The sequence below is a fragment of the Hypomesus transpacificus genome, unplaced genomic scaffold, assembly GCF_021917145.1.
Source record: "Hypomesus transpacificus isolate Combined female unplaced genomic scaffold, fHypTra1 scaffold_91, whole genome shotgun sequence".
Taxonomy (NCBI): Eukaryota; Metazoa; Chordata; class Actinopteri; order Osmeriformes; family Osmeridae; genus Hypomesus; species Hypomesus transpacificus.
The window spans coordinates 195606-214026 of NW_025814042.1; the positions used below are offsets into that span (position 1 = coordinate 195606).

The 18421-nt window shown below is 41.7% G+C and overlaps 1 protein-coding gene across 3 annotated transcripts in view; it reads right to left on the reverse strand.

Annotated features, from left to right (window-relative positions):
• LOC124466302 (NEDD4-like E3 ubiquitin-protein ligase WWP1) overlaps positions 1 to 18421 on the reverse strand; it is a 104535-nt gene that overhangs the window by 12851 nt on the left and 73263 nt on the right. For all 3 annotated transcript variants that reach the window (XM_047018100.1, XM_047018098.1, XM_047018099.1), the window contains exons 18-19: positions 1670 to 1829; positions 653 to 786 (exon numbers count right to left, since the gene is read on the reverse strand). In XM_047018100.1, coding sequence (XP_046874056.1) covers positions 653 to 786; positions 1670 to 1829 — 294 coding nt within the window. The remainder of the gene's footprint in view (positions 1 to 652; positions 787 to 1669; positions 1830 to 18421) is intronic.

Here is an 18421-nt window from a genome sequence, read left to right on the forward strand (position 1 = left end):
CGCACTTGTTCCGGGAGTATAACGGTACTCAAGAAAGATTTGTTGGATCAGATCAGATGTTTATTTCCTCCAGGAACACAATGGCACTTATTGAGGGACTTGTTGTACTTGTTGGTTAGTTGTAACTGATTTAACTACTTGTACTCAGTGAGAATTATATATTATTGTTGCTTGCTTTCCTCCAGGTACACTCTAGCACTTCCGAGGATCATGTCGTTTAATGGTAACTTGTTTAACTACATGCTCTTCTGGTTCTACCCATTGGCTTTTATTTGCTTTTCACAATGTATGCGTCATGTTTTGGCTACCCACATTGTTTTTGGGGCTGTCTGTCAGATGTTATTGTTTATGATCAATGACCTATGCACCTTTTGTAAAGCTCTTTCTTGTAAGTCCCTTTGGATAAAAGCGTCTGCTAAATTACTAAATGTAAATGTACATGTTGAGATCCTTCCTATAGGAGGTGAAACCAGTAAAACCTAGTCTACTGTTATTCAGGGTTGTGGTTGTGTCTACAGAGCCTCAAATGAAACGGATGTGTAAATTAAATCAAACTATTAACAAATTATTAAACACAGTTTTAGAGTTCATATAGACCATTAAGAACAGGAGTATAAACCAGAAGTGATCAGAGAAAGGAGGAGATGCTAACCTGATCCAGATGAGAGAATTGTAGAACTCAGGGTCAATGGACTCCAGGTCTTTGAGGATAAGCTTCTTGTTGAGCATTCGCTTGTAAAAAGGCAGAGAGAAGCCTGTGTCGATGAACTTGCCGTGAAACAGCGCCTGTCAAATGAAATGGATGGTACTCGTGACTCCACTGTTAAACTTCAGTGTTTTCCACTTTTGTTTAACATGGCAAAAAAAGTATTTCATTGTAGAGCTGCGTGCAGAACATTGATGCACTCAGCCCCTTCTTGCCCCGCTCGCATTCTCTCTCTCACTACAACAAACTTGTCTGTGAATAGCCCCCTCTCTTTGTGCATGCTCTGAATCAATGCGTGAGACAAATAGCTTTTTCCCTCAGAGACGACGGCAGGAGAATAAATCCAGAGTTTACGAACAGTTACTAGGCCAATCATAAGTCTCTGCACAAATGTGTCCAAAACTGATACATTCAGGCTAAATATAATTATATTCATATTTAAATACATTCGGCAAATATAACAATATGAGTCCAACGTAAAGTTGATATTACGTAAAGCTCAAAAAACAAATGCACGCTGGCATTACTTGTTGAAGTCCTTATCTACACTCGCATCTAACCGATACAAGGACATAGGTTTGGACTGAGCCCCTAATCTTCAAAAAATTTGGCTATGCCTACCGCCACAGAAAATCACATTATCTGGGAAACACTGAGGCCCATACATACTGTTGTATGTGTGTATATGACAGTAAGGACGATTTGTGTCCCTTAACTAGCGTCTGAGTTTATAGTGAGGTCCAATCATATATGTGAGTCAAAGCAAAGCACTAAAACGTTTTAATATTTGGAGCAGGGAAAGATAAAATACAAAATTATATATAAATCTTGATATTCAAATCTCGAGTACCAATGTAGTCGGATCCTGGACAGAGATATTCGTGCAGAGACATAGTAAGATACAGAAAATGCTACACAATGTGTTGAAGCAGTTTGTCTTGGAGTGTGCGTTTATGCTTGTACCATGGCGATGAAGCGTCCTATGAAGCAGAAGTAGGACAGGTGGTCAGGGTTGATGGTGGAGGCGGGATTGATCTGCAGACAGTAGTTACTCTTGCCGGCATACTCAAATAGACAGTACATTGGGTTAAGCACCTCATGGGACAGCAGAAAGAACCACTCCCTGGAAAAAAGATCAAAGAGGGAGAAGAGGAGGAGAAAGCAATGGGAAAGTGAGAGAGACAGAGAATGGAAGGGATGGGTAAACAAAGTTAAGCACTGATCTAAGGGAGTCCGATGGCTGAGCGGAGAGGGAACCGGGCTAGTAATCTGAAGGTTGCCAGATCGATTGCCGGCCGTGCCAAATGTTGTGTCCTTGGACAAGGCACTTCACCCTACTTGCCTCTGGGAAATGTCCCTGTAATTACTGTAAGTCGCTCTGGATAAGAACGTCTGCTAAATGACTAAATGTAAATGTAATCAGTGTGCTTGCAATCAGCAATGCACAATATTGCTATCTCACATATATATTATTATTAGCATACTTGCCATAAACAAGGCAAACTATTGTTACATTTACATTTAGCAGACGCTCTTATCCAGAACGACTTACAGTAAGTACAGGGACATTCACCCAAGGTCAGTAGGGTGAAGTGCCTTGCCCAGGGACACAACGTAATTTGGCACGGCTGGGAATCGAACCAACAACCTTCTGATTGGTAGCCCGATTCCCTAACCGCTCAGCCATCTGACCCCCATATATACATCTCACATTTACATTATTATTATTATGTATTATTACTAGTGCACAGTGCCCATGATGGAGTCGGTGATTAAGATGTCAGTGAAAAACACAAACACTGATTACTTGAACTATAGATAATGCCCGAGAGTAAGTTGGTGGCACACACACACACTGATTCCTGGAACTTTAGATATATAGTGCACAGTGCCCAGAATGAAGTAGGTGACAGACACATACACATCAATTCCTTGAATTATAAATAGGAGACAGTGCCTATGATGGCATCAGTGAGTAAGATGTTAGTGACACACCGGGATGGGCAAAGATACATCAAAATGTATTTTTAAATAAGATACCAAATACCTTGATTTTAAGTGCATCAAAAACTACAAAATACAGCAATACCGTATTTTTCGGAAGCAAAGCTGCGGCTTGTACCCCATTTTTAAAGTTTTCTTGTGGTCGTAGGCTTATATTTCGAAGCGGCTTATAGCCCGGTTTTAGAACAAAAAAGTGGCTTCGTCCCAAGATCTCTATAGACCGTGCAGATAATTTACACTTAGCACTTGAACGGGAGCTTATTACTTGAAACAGGAATAATTTATACTGTGTCGTCTCAGTTACACTATCAGGGCTTGGAAATACAGTGACTTGCTTAAGGCAAATGGCTAGTAGAACATAACATCTCACAATAATTTCAGTAAATCAAACAGCTGCAAGACCCAGTGAAATGTTATAAACAGATAGCAAACTAACGCTAGCATCGCTAACGACATAATAATAAAGGCTAATTCAACTTCGGTAGTGTAACCAAGCTCTTTGTAGGTACGTTTTAGATATAATTTGATATGGTCGTGTGGTCGTGTGGTCGTCGTGTGGTCGTGTGGACGTAAGACACGGACGCGGTTTCTTTTCACAACTTGTATTTTCCCACTGCTCTTCTTGACATTGCCATTCGAACAGCCCTCACTGACTTCACGTAATGCTTACGTCAGTTAGCAAAAATTATGCTATATCACAACATTTTTTGTTCGATATAACAATGGATTTTGCCACTAAATGAGTGGCTTTATTTTTGGACATACTATCCACAACCAAAGTGTGTTACACAATGCTGTAAGATTGCCTATACTCGTGCATTGCTTGGTATTGTAGAGACAATGCTCTTGGTACCCAAAATTCCCCACGGCAAGCTGAAAATCTAAGAAGTTAAGGGCATTAGCTTAGTTAAATAAGCTTTGTTTGGAGTTCTATTGTTGTGTTCGTTCTGTTTTGAAATATGTAATGCTATGGTCAGTAGTTTAGATAATTTGAGTGTTCAGCCTGATTGGGAATGTTGTTTAGATAGATGGCTATCCAAGCTGTCCAATGGTAAAGTGTTTCTGGGTAAATAATGGGTTCCAAGATGGCGCCGACGAAGGCAGCCGCAGTAGCTGGGTGCGCTCTGTTTTGTCTTGTTTTTTCTGTTAATTCATTGTTCTGCCAATATTTCTGGGGTTCTCTAACAAGAGAAGCACTTAACATCAGGACTACAACTCCTGTTGATTTATTTCCCACTTTTCAGCTTCCAGCGGCAGATTTAGTGGGAATTATAGTCAAATCCACCCTCGGCTTTGTCCTAGCAACAAAGCGTCGTAGGAGAGGTAAACGGGCCGGTGCTTTGGTGCGACTTCGTCGGCGCGGGGCGTGCACAGCGTTACCGGGGATATTTCTCTCCAACGTGTGTTCGCTGAGCAACAAACTGGACAAACTTCAGCTACTGGTGTGGAAAATCAAAGACTTTTGTTCATCTTCCGTTTTGTGCTTTACGAAGACATGGCTGAGTGAACTGATCCCAGACTTTGCGCTACAGCTAGCAGGTTTCAAACTGCTGAGAGCGGATCGTGACACCCTGCTTTCTGGCAAAACGAAAGGCGGTGGTATTTTGTTTTTTTATTAACAATGCGGCACTGTTCTCCTGATCTGGAAACATTTTTTATTAACTGTAAACCATTTTACTCGACACGTGAGTTTGCTTCATTCATACTGGTCGGCGTCTACATCCCCCCTCAGGCTAGCGCCAACAGGCTCAACGTGTGCTCGCCAACCAGATATTGAGTGTGGAGCATGAAAATCCCGTTCCTTGGTTATTGTGCTAGGTGACTTTAACAAAGGCAATCTCACTCAAGAACTCCCCAAATACAGACAATTCATCAAATGCCCTACCAGAGAAGAGAACACTTTGGATCACTGCAACTCTACTATCAGTAAAGCATACCATGCGGTTCCCCGAGCAGCATTGGGTCACTCAGACCACGCCATGGTCCACCTGATTCCTGCATACAGGCAGAAGCTTAAGCGCTGTAAGCCTGCTGTGAGGTCATCGAAACAATGGACCAGTGAGGCTATGGAGGAACTGCGGGCGTGCTTGGACTGTACTGACTGGGACATGTTCATGACTGCTACCAATAGTCTGGATGAGCTCACGGAGGCTGTGACATCATACATCAGTTTCTGTGAGGACTGCTGTATACCAACACGCACCAGGGTGAGCTACAACAATGACAAACCCTCGTTGACAAGGACAGATTTAAGGAGCCGAAGAACAGGTTTAGCAAGGCGGTGAGAGAGGCTAAACGACTGTACTCGGAGAGAAGAACATCAATTCTCTGCTAACGACTCTGCTTCTGTCTGGAGAGGGCTTAAGGCCGATTTATACTTCTGCGTCTCCGTTAACGGACAGACGCACGCACGGAGTCGGACGGAGTCGGACGGACTGGTTGAATTTAGGCCGAATCCCAATACTTCCCCTTACCCCTTCCCCTTAGTTTTGCGCGTTCCCGTGAGAGCTAGTGGTGTCCCAATACTCTTTTGGAGCTAGGGGAAGGGCTAAGACTAAGGGGTATACACCCCTTAAAACCAAGTAAGATCGGGAGCTTACTTGAAACCTAGGGCTATGTGAAAACTGCGCGACCGGCAACAATGGCGACCAAATCATCCAGAGAGTCCGATAAATGTTATATTATCGGCTTAATTAATTGATAAAAAAATTATGACAGTCTTGTTTTGTGTTATATACAGTCATGAACATATATATTTGCAACCATTTTCCTAATTGAAACGTTTCTAAAAATCGCTAGTTTGGTACGTTAATGTTACAGTTCTGAATTGCACAACAGTCCCGCATTTCTTTGACTAGCATGTCTACAGTTCAGTAAACTCCATTAGCAGCGAATTTCGTCTAATATCAGTGCATAACGCTACTTGCTTTGGAGATATCGATACGTGCTAGATGACGTACCTGTAACCAAGTGGCGTCCCATTTCCTAGGGCTATGTAGCCCTTACCCCTTACTTTCGAGGGCCAAGGGGAAGGGGTAAGTTAAGGGGAAGGGGTAAGGGGGAGTATTGGGATTCGGCCTTATACTACTCCGACGGCTCTGCGTGCTGAAAGCAATTCACCACCAGAACAGTAGATGGCGCTGAACTGCAATGCTAGCTAGGTTATCGAAAAGCCGGAGCAAATTTACAAATGAGCCGTTTCATCAATAAAATAAGCACATTTTCAGCAACTACACTGCCCATTTCTCGTTACATTTGAATTCAGATGCTGATTTACATGTACTGTTTAGCTGAAATATGAATTGTAAAAACTTACAACAATGGCGGTCAAAGGATTCTGTTCTCTTGTTGGTCACGGCAACCCCACCCCTGACGCAAGCGGTTCTTAATACGGACCAATCACAGCCAAGGGGTGTCCGTAAAAAGACGCACGGACAGACGGATAGTCAGGAAAATCAGGAGGCGCGCTCAGAGCTCTGTGAGGACACGCAGAGGGCGTTTCTTGACGGAGAGGGAGTTCCCCGTGTGCGTGTGCGTAAAAATGCAGAAGTGTAAATCGGCCTTTAGGCAGATCACCAACTTCAAGCCCAGAGCCCCCCACTCCACTAACGACCAGCCAACAACCTGAATGAGTTCTACTGTACATTTGAAAGACAATTGGACAGTCCTGAACAACCCCTTTCCACCCGTGAGGCCTCCCCCCCTCTACAGTGACGACCCTCTCCATTCAGGAGAGAGAAGTGAACAAACTGTTCAAGAGTCAGAACCCCCGCAAAGCAGCTGGGCCGGAGTCTGTCTCTCCAGCCGCCCTCAAGAACTACGCTGACCAGCTGTCTCCGGTGTTTACCTACATCTTCAACACCTCCCTGGAGACATGCCATGTGCCAGCCTGTCTCAAGTCCTCCACCATCATCCCTGTTCCCAAAAAGCCCAGGCCAACTGGACATAATGACTACAGACCCGTCGCCCTGACCTCTGTGGTAATGAAGTCTTTTGAGCGCCTGGTGCTGGCACACCTTAACTCCATCACAGACCCTCTACTGGACCCCCTGCAGTTTGCCTACAGAGCCAACAGGTCTGTGGACGATGCAGTTAATATGGCCCTCCACTTCACCCTACAGCACCTGGACTCCCCAGCATCCTATGCCAGGATCCTGTTTGTGGACTTCAGCTCTGCCTTTAATACCATCATCCCTGCTCTGCTTCGGGACAAGCTCTCCCAGATGAACGTGCCTGATTCCACCTGCAGGTGGATCACAGACTTCCTGTTTGACAGGAAGCAGTGTGTTAAGCTGGGAACACAAGTTTCTGATTCCCGGTCCATCAGCACCGGATCTCCCCAGGGCTGCGTCCTTTCTCCTCTGCTCTTCTCCCTGTACACCAACAGCTGCACCTCCAGTCATCCGTCCGTCAAACTCCTGAAGTTTCCAGACGACACCACCCTCATTGGGCTCATCTCTGTTGGAGATGAGTCTGATTGTAGGTGGGAAGCAGACAACCAGGTGACCTGGTGCAGCCAGAACAACCTAGAGCTCAATACTCTCAAGACAGTGGAGATGGTTGTGGACTCAACACTATGGAGTCCTTCCGCTTCCTGGGCACTATCCTCTCCCAGGACCTCAAGTGGGAACTGAACATTAGCTCCCTCACCAAGAAAGCACAACAGAGGATGTACTTCCTGCGGCAGCTGAAGAAATTCAACCTGCCAAAGTCAATGATGGTGCACTTCTACACAGCCATCATTGAGTCCATCCTCACCTCCTCCATCACCATCTGGTACGCTGCTGCCACTGCCAAGGACAAAAGCAGGCTGCAGCGTATCATCAGCTCTGTGGAGAAGGTGATTGGCTGCAATCTGCCTTCCCTCGAGGACCTGCACACCTCGAGGACCCTGAAGGTGAGTGAAGAAGATTGTGGCCGACTCCTCCCACCCTGGACATTCCCTGTTTCAGTCACTCCCCTCCGGCAGAAGGCTGCGGTCGATCAGGACCAAAACCTCACGCCACACAAACAGTTTCTTCCCTTCCGCTGTTGGCCTCCTCAACAAGGCCAAGAGTTCACACTGACTTTAATGACTTCATGTCTTAAAACAATTGCATTTGCACTACTTCACAATTCGTGTAATATTTGTATTTTATATTGTATTTTATATTGTAAATTGGCAACTTATATTTTATTTTATGGCAACTTATATTTTATTTTATAGTATATTTTATTTTTATTGTATTCCACTTAGTATTGCTAGATTATGTAATCTTAGTATAGTTAGACCATATATCTAAATGTAAGATTCCTATATGTTTATTGTATGCACCTTCCTGCCAAAGCAAATTCATTGTCTGTGCAATCTTTCATGGCGAATAAATCCCTTTCTGATTCTGATTCTGATTCTAAACAGTTGTGAGCATTGTACCGCTCAACGTTAGCCGGGGCTACGGTATCGTTGTTCCCTTTAAAGTGCGGCCTATATTCCAGTGTGGCCTATACTCCAATTTACAAACACAAAGCTCTCATTCTGGCGCTCCCAAAATACGGCTTATTTTGCGAAAAATACGGTACACCATGTATCAAAATTAACTACCGTATTTTTGTATTTTAAAAAAAGTACAAAAAAGTACGTTTACAAGAGTGCATGATATCATGTCGCAAACCTTCCATCTATTGGCCTATTTTATCAATCCCTTCACCAGTACACTGGCTTAGTTGATCAAGTAGATTAGTAGTTCTCTGCTTAACTAGTAAAGCAATACATCTGACATATGCAACCAGCAGATCAAATATTCACATATCCCTGTGATCACCCAGATGAAGGTTAGTTTAGTTAACAACAATTTAATGTTTATTTAACAGTTTGCTGATGACTCATAATTGTATTCTAATTCAGTTAATTGGTGTTTGTTAAAGCAGGGCCTACTTTGCATCAGTGACAAGCAAGTACTTCATAAGAAGACAATTGATGGCACTAGGGCTGTCCCCACCTAGCCTGGCTAAAGCCCAACTTAGCCCCGCCCACAAAAAAATGTGGTCGGGAAATTGGGTCTGGGGTCGCTATTTTTGGGAAAAGTATTGTCAGGGCGGGCTTTATACAATGATGGACAGATGATCAACAGTAACGTAATCATCCACGTCGCCAAAGAGCGCTTGGGTTGAATTCGTTTTAAACAAACAACATATTACGTAGCTCTGACTGGTTGTAGGTCTATCCAATTCAGCGTAGAGGAATTTTTTTCCAGGTTCGGTTGAAACATGCCCCATACTCACAGCCCAACGGAGCGGTTTCAGACTCATATTCTGACCAGAAATATTCTGACTAGAATTATGAGTATGACGTCAGGCTAGGGCTGGGCGGTATGACGGTATATACCGTGCAACGGTGGAAATGTGTCTACCGGGAGAGATTTGGCTATACCGTTTCAACCACGGTATACTTTATACTATATTTTTGTATTACACGGTTGTTGTATTGTATATAAGCTATCATATAAATCGCATTCTTGCGATATTTAGAATAGTAGTTTAACTTTTATTTGATTTGCTGTGTATTTTGTCTAATCGTGTGATGATGTACGGTATGGTTAATTTGTACCATTTCTTAATTGAAATTACAAAACAATTACTATACCGTGATATAAACCGTAACCGTGATATAAAATTACTCATACCGTGATAGAAATTTTTGGCCATATCGCCTACCCCTTCGTAAGGCTAGTCCCCACTCAGTCGACTAGTCGATTGTTTGGTCGATATGCTCTTGGTTTACTAAGATCTTTTTTTATCGAGCTGCCGGTGTTAGCGTTTTCCCTTTTGTTAATCTGCATTTTGTTTAGTTTTTTTGCACACGGACTTGAGCACAATTGTAGCTGTTAGCCTAAACTAGGGTTGCCACCCGTCTTTTAAAATACGGAATCGTCCCGTATTTACATTTATTCATTTAGCAGACGCTTTTATCCAAAGCGACTTCCAAGAGAGAGCTTTACAAAGTGCATAGGTCACTGTTAAGAACAACAAGATAGCCCCAAAAATATTGCGGGTAGCCAAAACATGAAGCATATATTGTGAACAACCAAAATAAGTACCAAAGGGAAGAACCATAAGAGCATGTAGTTAAACAAGTTACAATTAAACAACATGAATCGCTATAATTGCAAGTGTACCTGTAGAAAAGCAAGAAACGGTAAAACATTTTTTTTTTTATCACAGCAAGTACAACAATCTAAATCAGTTACCACTAACCAACAAGAATAGGGCTGCAACTAACGATTATTTTAGTAATCAATTAATCTGTCGATTCTTTTTTCGATTAATCGATGAATCGGATAAAAAACTAAAAAGCATTAATTTCCAACCCTTTATTCAAAAACAGAACTGAAAGTGCAAATTCACAGTGCAAAACATCTTCAGAATGTGCACAAACAGGCACACAATTTTGAAAAAGTTATTAATATTAGCGTGGATTTAATGCTATTTTCAGAGATGATCAATTTATTGGAGTTTTGTTTAAAACATTTTTGAAAATTGAAAGGTTGTGGAAGTAGAGGATTGAGCTATTTTCAAAGATTAGTGATTTTCTATCGTTTTATTTGAAACTTAATTGAAAAATAAAGCCTGTGGAAGTATACCAGACATTGTTAAGATACTCTGGTGTCTGTCTGAGGTTTTATGTTCATAAAAATATGATAAAAGTAAACATTTTTCAAAATGGAATTGGTAGTTTTCACCCGGTCCCTAGCGCGACGCTGCAAAGTAGCGTCTTCCGAATGTGAGACAAATGTCGAATATGAAACTAACTTCACCTCGATTAATTAACACACCTTTTCGACTTATTTAGTGTGAAATGCTCCCACACCTTGGATGACTAAGGTCGTACTGATTTCTCCGCCATGTGTTTCAGAACGTTACTCAACAACGTCTCTTCGATGGTCTTTCCTCTACCTCCGCTTTGCTCCGCGCTCAACTAAACTTTTTTTTTTTATACTCAAACATCTCCGCGACTCCGTGACTCAGTGGCGTAATAATCGCGCAAAAGAACAAATCGATAATGAAATTCGTAGGGCTGTCCCCACTTGGTCGACTAGTCGATTTTCTGGTCGATATGCTCTTGGTCGACTAAGATTGTTTTAGTCGAGCTGCCATATGGTAGTGTGAGATCTGATTCCCGCTTGTGTCATCATTGCTGTATTAACGAAATGTTCAACAGAAATTGTAGATTATATTATTTAAGACAAATAAACCTAAAAATATATAATTTAAAAGAAAAGGTGTTACTGTTTCCCCTTTCGTTAATCTGCGCTTTGTTTTGGTATTTTGCACGCGGCACAAGCACAATTGGCTGCAGAACTACAAACTCTGCCATAGCCTACGTCGGTGTTATTAGTCAAAATGGCAAAGACATCTGTGGTATGGCGGCATTTCATTAAAGTACAATTTACATTAACAAAGTACCGGGTGACTCGAAAAACGTTGAATGCAAACTCTGCCAGCAACGGTTTGTTTGTCCTAGTTCGACCTCGAAAATGATGTAGCCTACCACCGAAAAACGTAAGTTGGTCTAGCCCTACTTCACTCATGCTAACGCACTGGGTTGAATAAGGAATTCCTTTTTTCCTCTGAATTCCTTTTTTGATAAGCATATTAATATGCATATTGTAAGAATCACATCCAAATCGAATGACATTATCTTCTCCGGCCAAGACAAAATCTTTCTCTGTTGTAACGTTCCCCACTCAGCTTCTACGTAAGTGCGCATGCTGCAAGTTTTCAGGCAGTGATAAGCACGCTCTGATGATTTGCATGTTAAACAAACAATATTTTTAATTTGTAGTACATTGTAAGAGATACTAAATACCATCGGCATTCGGTTACAACAGGAATGGTGATACGAGTCTTATTATTAGTAGGCTTTTAGCGGCTGAATCTGCAATGTCCAGCAGCCATTGAGTCAGATCGCGAAAATGTTTGTAAGTTTTTTTCTTTCTTTTTTAAGCGTTTCAAAAGTTAGTCGATTTGTCGATTTTCAGACGTTTTAGTCGAGTTTTGGTCGACCAAAGAAAATCTTAGTCGGGGACAGCCCTAGAAATTAGTTGCCAACGCTTTTAATAATCGATTTTAATCGATTATTTGTTGCAGCCCTTAACAATAGCAACAAGTCTCTAAGCAAGTCATTGTGATCCTTGAGGAAACTAACATTGGGACCAGCAAACCATTCCTAAGTGCCGTTGTACTACCGGAACAAGTGCGTCTCGAGCCTTTTCTTGAAGGTGGGGAGTTGATTCCACCACTGGGGGGCCAGACAGGAGAAGAGCTTGTGTTGGGACCGGGCAGTCTTGAGCATGGGACCACCAGGCAGTTGTCTGAAGAAGACCGTAGGTGGCGGGTGGGGGTGTAAGGCTGCAGGAGAGACTTGATGTAGTTGGGTGCAGTCCCGTTCACTGCTCGGAAGGTCAGTACCAGGGTCTTGAATCTGATGCGGGCCATGATGGGAAGCCAGTGGAGGGAGATGAGGAGCGGGGTAACATGGGAGCGTCTGGGTATTTGAGAATGAAATAGCGCGTCCCGTTTTGAATCAATACGGAACGGGTTTTGTCCCGTATTTTCAGAGTTGTCTTCAACGCAGCATCCCATGCAAATCATCCCACCCGCATTCTGAGAAGACTCGTCCTATTCTACCCCTGATTGGGTAATACTCGCTGCCATCATTGGTTTGATCGGTTTGTTTCAGGGTCATGGCCAATCAGAGTCAGATGAGGGCAGGTCTCTTGGCGGAGAGTATCTGGAACTGCTTGACATGCTCCCACACCACTACTTCTGGTCCACTGATGTTATCATGTTAATAATATTAATGGAAGATCCTTTGCAAGTCTCCTGCACTATATATATTTTTTCCCAATATACCTTTTTTGAGTAATCAAAGCATTTGTTTAATTTAAAGTTAAAGTTATGGATCGGTTAATTTAATAAGTTATAAAATATGGTTCAAATCTCAAGTTCCTCCAAAAGCCTATTTTTTGTGGTCTCACCGTCAAACTTTGTTGCCCTATGTTTATTATCGTCATAGCTGTGTATTCAGCTATGACGATATGACCACTTGAGTGGTGATAGAGAGAGACTGAGTGCATCTCCCCCCCCCCCCCTCGGCAGGCGTCCCTTATTTTTCTGTGTTGAAGGTGGCAACCCTAGCCTTAACTCAAACTAGGATACAATTGGTGTTATTAATCCTTTAGGCAAAATGGCAATTAAACTTTGGTATGGAAGTATTTTATCAAAGTACCGGGTGACTCAAAACATGTTGAATGCACACTCTGCCAACAACAGTTTATATCCCATAGTTCAACGTCGAATGAATAGCATATAGGCCTAGGATTTGTATGTTTCGGGAACAAAAGTTTTAGGCTATGTCTACTTATGCTGTGCTACTGTAGGTCTAATCATCTACATTTTATTTTAAACAACAGCCTAGTTTTCGATTTTTGAGAGACTGCACGCTTTCAACAATTATGTTGGCTTTGGATGTGTTAAGTTGTACTAAGTAAAATTGCAGGTTTATTAACTGAAGTTTACAATTTGAGTAATCTAGGTTAAAGATATCACATCCAAATCAAACAACATTATCATCTCCAACAAAAAAATCTTTCTCTGTTGCACCGTTCCCCAATCGTCTTCTACGTAAACTCGCAAGCTGGACTTCCAGGCAGTGTTCAGCGTGCTCTGATGATTTGCATGTTAAACAAAAAATATTTTAAATACATTGCAAGAGATAATAAATTTACATTTACATTTATTCATTTAGCAGACGCTTTTATCCAAAGCGACTTCCAAGAGAGAGCTTACAAAAGAGCATAGGTCACTGATCATAACAACGAGATAGTCCCAAACATTGCAAGTAGCCAAAACATGAAGCATACATTGTGAAAAGCTAAACAAGTGCCAAAGGGAAGACCCATAAGAACATGCAGTTATACAAGTTACAAATTAAACAACATGAACCACAAAAGTGCAGGACTGTACCTGTGGAAGAACAATCAACAGTAAAAATATTTCACAGCGAGTACAAGACTTAACTTCGTTATATCTAACCTAAAAGAGCAACAAGTCACTCAATAAGAGTCATTGTGATCCTGGAGGAAACTAACTAACAAGTCCAGCCAAGCATTCTTAAGTGCCGTTGTACTCCCGGAACAAGTGCGTCTTGAGCCTTTTCTTGAAGGTGGGGAGACAGTCAGTGTTCCTGATGGAGGTGGGGAGCTGGTTCCACCATTGGGGGGCCAGGCAGGAGAAGAGCTTGTGTTGGGACCGGGCAGTCTTGAGCGGTGGGACCACCAGGCGGTTGTCTGAAGAAGACCGTAGGAGACGGGTGGGGGTGTAAGGTTGCAGGAGAGACTTGATGTAGAGGGGTGCAGTCCCGTTCACTGCTCGGAAGGTCAGTACCAGGGTCTTGAATCTGATACGGGCGTTGATGGGTAGCCAGTGGAGAGAGATGAGGAGTGGGGTAACATGGGAGCGTCTGGGTAGATTGTAGACCAGGCGGGCCGCTGCGTTCTGAATCCTCTGAAGAGGGCGGGTTGCACATGCTGGGAGACCAGCGAGCAGCGAGTTGCAGTAGTCCAACTTGGAGAGGACCAGTGCTTGATAATAACTAATGAGGCATTTTATATTATATTGGCATTCGGTAACAAAAAGACTGGTGACACAAGGCTTTTTATTAGTAGCCTAATAGCAAATTTGATAGCGGCTGAATCTGTAATGTCCAGCAGCTACATTGAGTCAGATGGGGAAAATGTTTGTACATTTGTTTGTCTAGTTGTCAATATCCCTTCTTACGTATGTATTTCTTTCAGATTATCTCTTAAAACAGTGAGGTAAAACATCACACAAAATGGTTTGATGAAAAACATTGTGACATTTGTACAAGAAAAAGTTTTTTTAAATTTCGATTACTCGATTTTCATAAGTGTTTAGTCGAGTCTTGGTTGACCAAGTCCCTTAGTCGGGGACAGCCCTAGATGGCACCGTTATTCATAGCAACTCGTATTAATCATTTAACTGTTAATCACAAATATAGTACTAAATTGTGTCAGGCAGTCATTCAGAATCAGAATGGGATTTTTTCGCCATGAAAGTTTGCACAGACAAGGGATTTGCTTTGGCAGGAAGGTGCATACAATAAACATATAGGAACCAAAACTTTTAATATGTACTTGGAAAATAAGCGAGCAGGTGACTGGGCTCAACAAGATATAAACTGTACTGTTAAATATTTACATTTACATTTAGTCATTTAGCAGACGCTCTTATCCAGAGCGACTTACAGTAAGTACAGGGACATTCTCCCCGAGGCAAGTAGGGTGAAGTGCCTTGCCCAAGGACACAGCGTCATGTGCACCGGCCGGGAATCGAACTGGCAACCTTCAGATTACTAGCCCGTAGCTCTAACCGCTCAGCCACCTGACATATATATACCCAATATTAAGGTCAATCTGTGGTTGCATATGAAGTACGTTTGAGTGAGATTTGAATTTATGGAGCAGGATATCATAATAGGCTATGAGACATGTCTTAAATGTATTTCATATTCCAGAAGAAGTCTAATTTTGTGGATGTTTATTATACAGCAGTATAGTTTTTGAGTTAATAAAACTCCCTTACAATTTAAGTTGTGTTCCATCTGAACTTGTTATATGGACATTATCATCCAGTTAGGCCTATCTGAAGTAAAGTACACCTTTTTAAAGGGGTTATTGACTTTTTTGGGGGGGTATTTCACACTGTTCCTTAAGGTCTCCGAATAGGGTATGTACATTGGTTGGGCTGAAAATGGCCCAGGTGCTGTTCTATGCCCCTTGATAGATCCTCAGACATTTTCCCGGGAAAAAACACAAGCTTTTTCTCCTTTTATGATATGTTCATTAATATTTAGATGCACTGCGCGCTGATTGGTTGGTTTTCAATGACTGAAGCTGCGGAGCAAAAACGCAACACGGCCAACAGTACTCACTGAAACACCGAAGATGGAGAATTGAAATAAAAACGTGCAAATAAATCTATTGTGTCTACACAACACTGGTTTCAACAGATTGTCTAGATATCATTTGAAATTAAAACGTTAGTTGTTTCCACTTCTGTTGTAGAAGCAAACTGGATTGACTTAGGTGGGTAAAACGTTACAGCTATGCAAACTATATTGTGATTCAACTCAGCTTCAGTTAGCTAGCTCTAGATATCTTGCTGAAAAATAATCTGACAAAGATGTGGACAAACATGCATCGTGAATTGTAGATTTACATGTAACGCAGGTTATTTATTCGAATGAAACACAGTCAGGGACATGAAATAATGAGTTAACCCCTTTGCAAATAAACTACATTCTACCTATGCTCTTGCGTTAGCAAGCTAAACTAGTTTATATGCCTAGCTGTTATTGCATACCGTAGCTCTAGCGTAGAAGATCCCTGTGCAGTTCGACCCTCAATTACACATTTGCTCGAACCATTTCACCAAGGACGGTTTTGAAAACCTGGGACAATGTAAAGCAGGATTTGCTTTGAAGCTTATACTGAGAAGAGGTGCTTTCCAACCTTAGCGTTAGTTATGTTCATCACAACTGCAAGCTGTAGGATGATTTTGTCGTTAACAGTTATTAGCAATGCTAACGTATCCTGTATCTAGCACCTGCCTTTCTCCAGTTCTTTCAAATAGATAATCTATACAGGCGTTAGCAATCGTCTAGACTGCTATTCGTTTTCTGGCTATTTTTTCGGAAGCTTCCCTTATAATGCCGAATGCAGCTGGTCTAGCTAGAGTCATTTGCTAAGTAAAGTATGTTGATGTGTTTAGACACGTATTTAGCATTCTACCTATAGATACAGGAGACTTTAGCATTGCTAATAGGCAAACAGTTAGCAACAAAATCATACTTACAGCTTGCGTTTGTGATAAGCATACAGTTGGAACAGCACCTCATTTCAGCAACAGCGGCTTAGCAAATCCTTCTTTAAATTGTTCAAGGTTTTCATTCAAAACTGTCCTCGGTGAAATGGTTCAAGCAAATGTGTAATTGAGGGACGAACTGCACGGATCTTTCCATATAGACAATTACATGACAGCCCATTGAGTGTTTGGTTCCTTAGGAAGACTCTGAAAAGTGTCAGCATTCCCTGTACAGTCTGGAACACTGCATTTATTCCCGTAGTCTATTTTCAATATGCTAGAAAAACGTTCTTCTTTGTAATTCTGTGGAAGTACATAGAGCAGCGCGCAGCAAATTTTGGGGTACAGACCAGAACCAAAAAAGGTGGAGCCCCGTTGGGACGTCACAGCGGGTAATTTTTCAAGAACTAAATTTTTTAATTGTGAGATTTACATAGGCAAGAGGTGTCAATGGACTTTGAGGTTCACTGTATGTCCATTTTGCCCACTGAACTGTTGTTATTCAACTGTGACAAGGTAAATTTGGTTCTTCAATCAATCGCCCCTTTAATGTTATTTCCACAAAAAAACTTTTATTAGGGTAAAATTAACAGATCAAATAGATTTTATAATTTTGCAATTAATTGCGATTAGTCGCGATTAATCATATGAAATAATGTGATTAATGGCGATTAAATATTTTAATAGCTTGACCGCCTTAATTATTATTAATAATAGTAATAATTTGTTAGTATTATTATTGGGCGTGCTCACAACTTCGGCGAGCACAACCATTGTTCTCTCATATATATATTATTATTATTAATCTTTACCCACCCCTAAGGATCCGTCAATATTTGGACAACAGACAACTTTGGTGTCAAAAATATATTTACGTTCCGTTGCACAGTTAAGGAGGTTACAACGTTTTTGTGGCAAAAACTGTCTTTTGTGCACAAAGGGAACTTAGTGCTAGCCTACGTCACAACGTCAGCAACGACGCATAGATACGACATCCCTAGATGTGCTAAGACTGTTGCACAGCAAGTATTTTATCGTACCGTGGTGTACTAGCAGCATCATACATTTAAGCAATTCAAGACTTGCATGTACAGTAAGTAATGTCACATTAAATAATGTATTTCAACTCAAGCTTGCGTGGTGAGTCGCTGTCTTCAATGCCACAGGCAAAATGTTATGTCAAAGGAAACGTTTTTCATTTCCGGCACAGTCAGTGGAATTTGGCTAGCAACAGTAGCTAGGCTAGCTTGCTCGTAGTACAGTTCAGATTCTCCACGGAGGGCTCTAGACTGAGACCAAATGGTCGCTTTTGGCTTTTATACTGACAATGATCGCTTCCAGCAAACTTCTTTTGAATCAGCCATTTCCCCCTAAATAAATATAAGGCTTATTTACGTGTTTGGAGACATATTTTCAGTTAGCAGATGGTACTGTTTGAATCGCGATTCCATCTGAAAAATACTGCTGGTGACGACTTCGTTAGAATAGCTTGTTTCAAAGGGGGTTCGGCTTGTTTCATAATAAATTGACCCATCTACAACAGACGCAAGCAAGCACACCCTACAATTTCCCCAGAAATTGTACCGTCTCTAGTTATTAGGGTTCAAGCAGCGAAGCTGCGAGGCACCTTTTGTTATTGTTAGTTTTATTATTATTATCAAGGGCCAAGCAGCAAAGCTGCGAGGCACCTATTGTTATTGGTAGTATTATTTAGGGGCCAAGCAGCGAAGTGTAATAGAAAATTACTATTCTTTAAGATGTCTATAATATTCTTTGGCCTAGAACAAT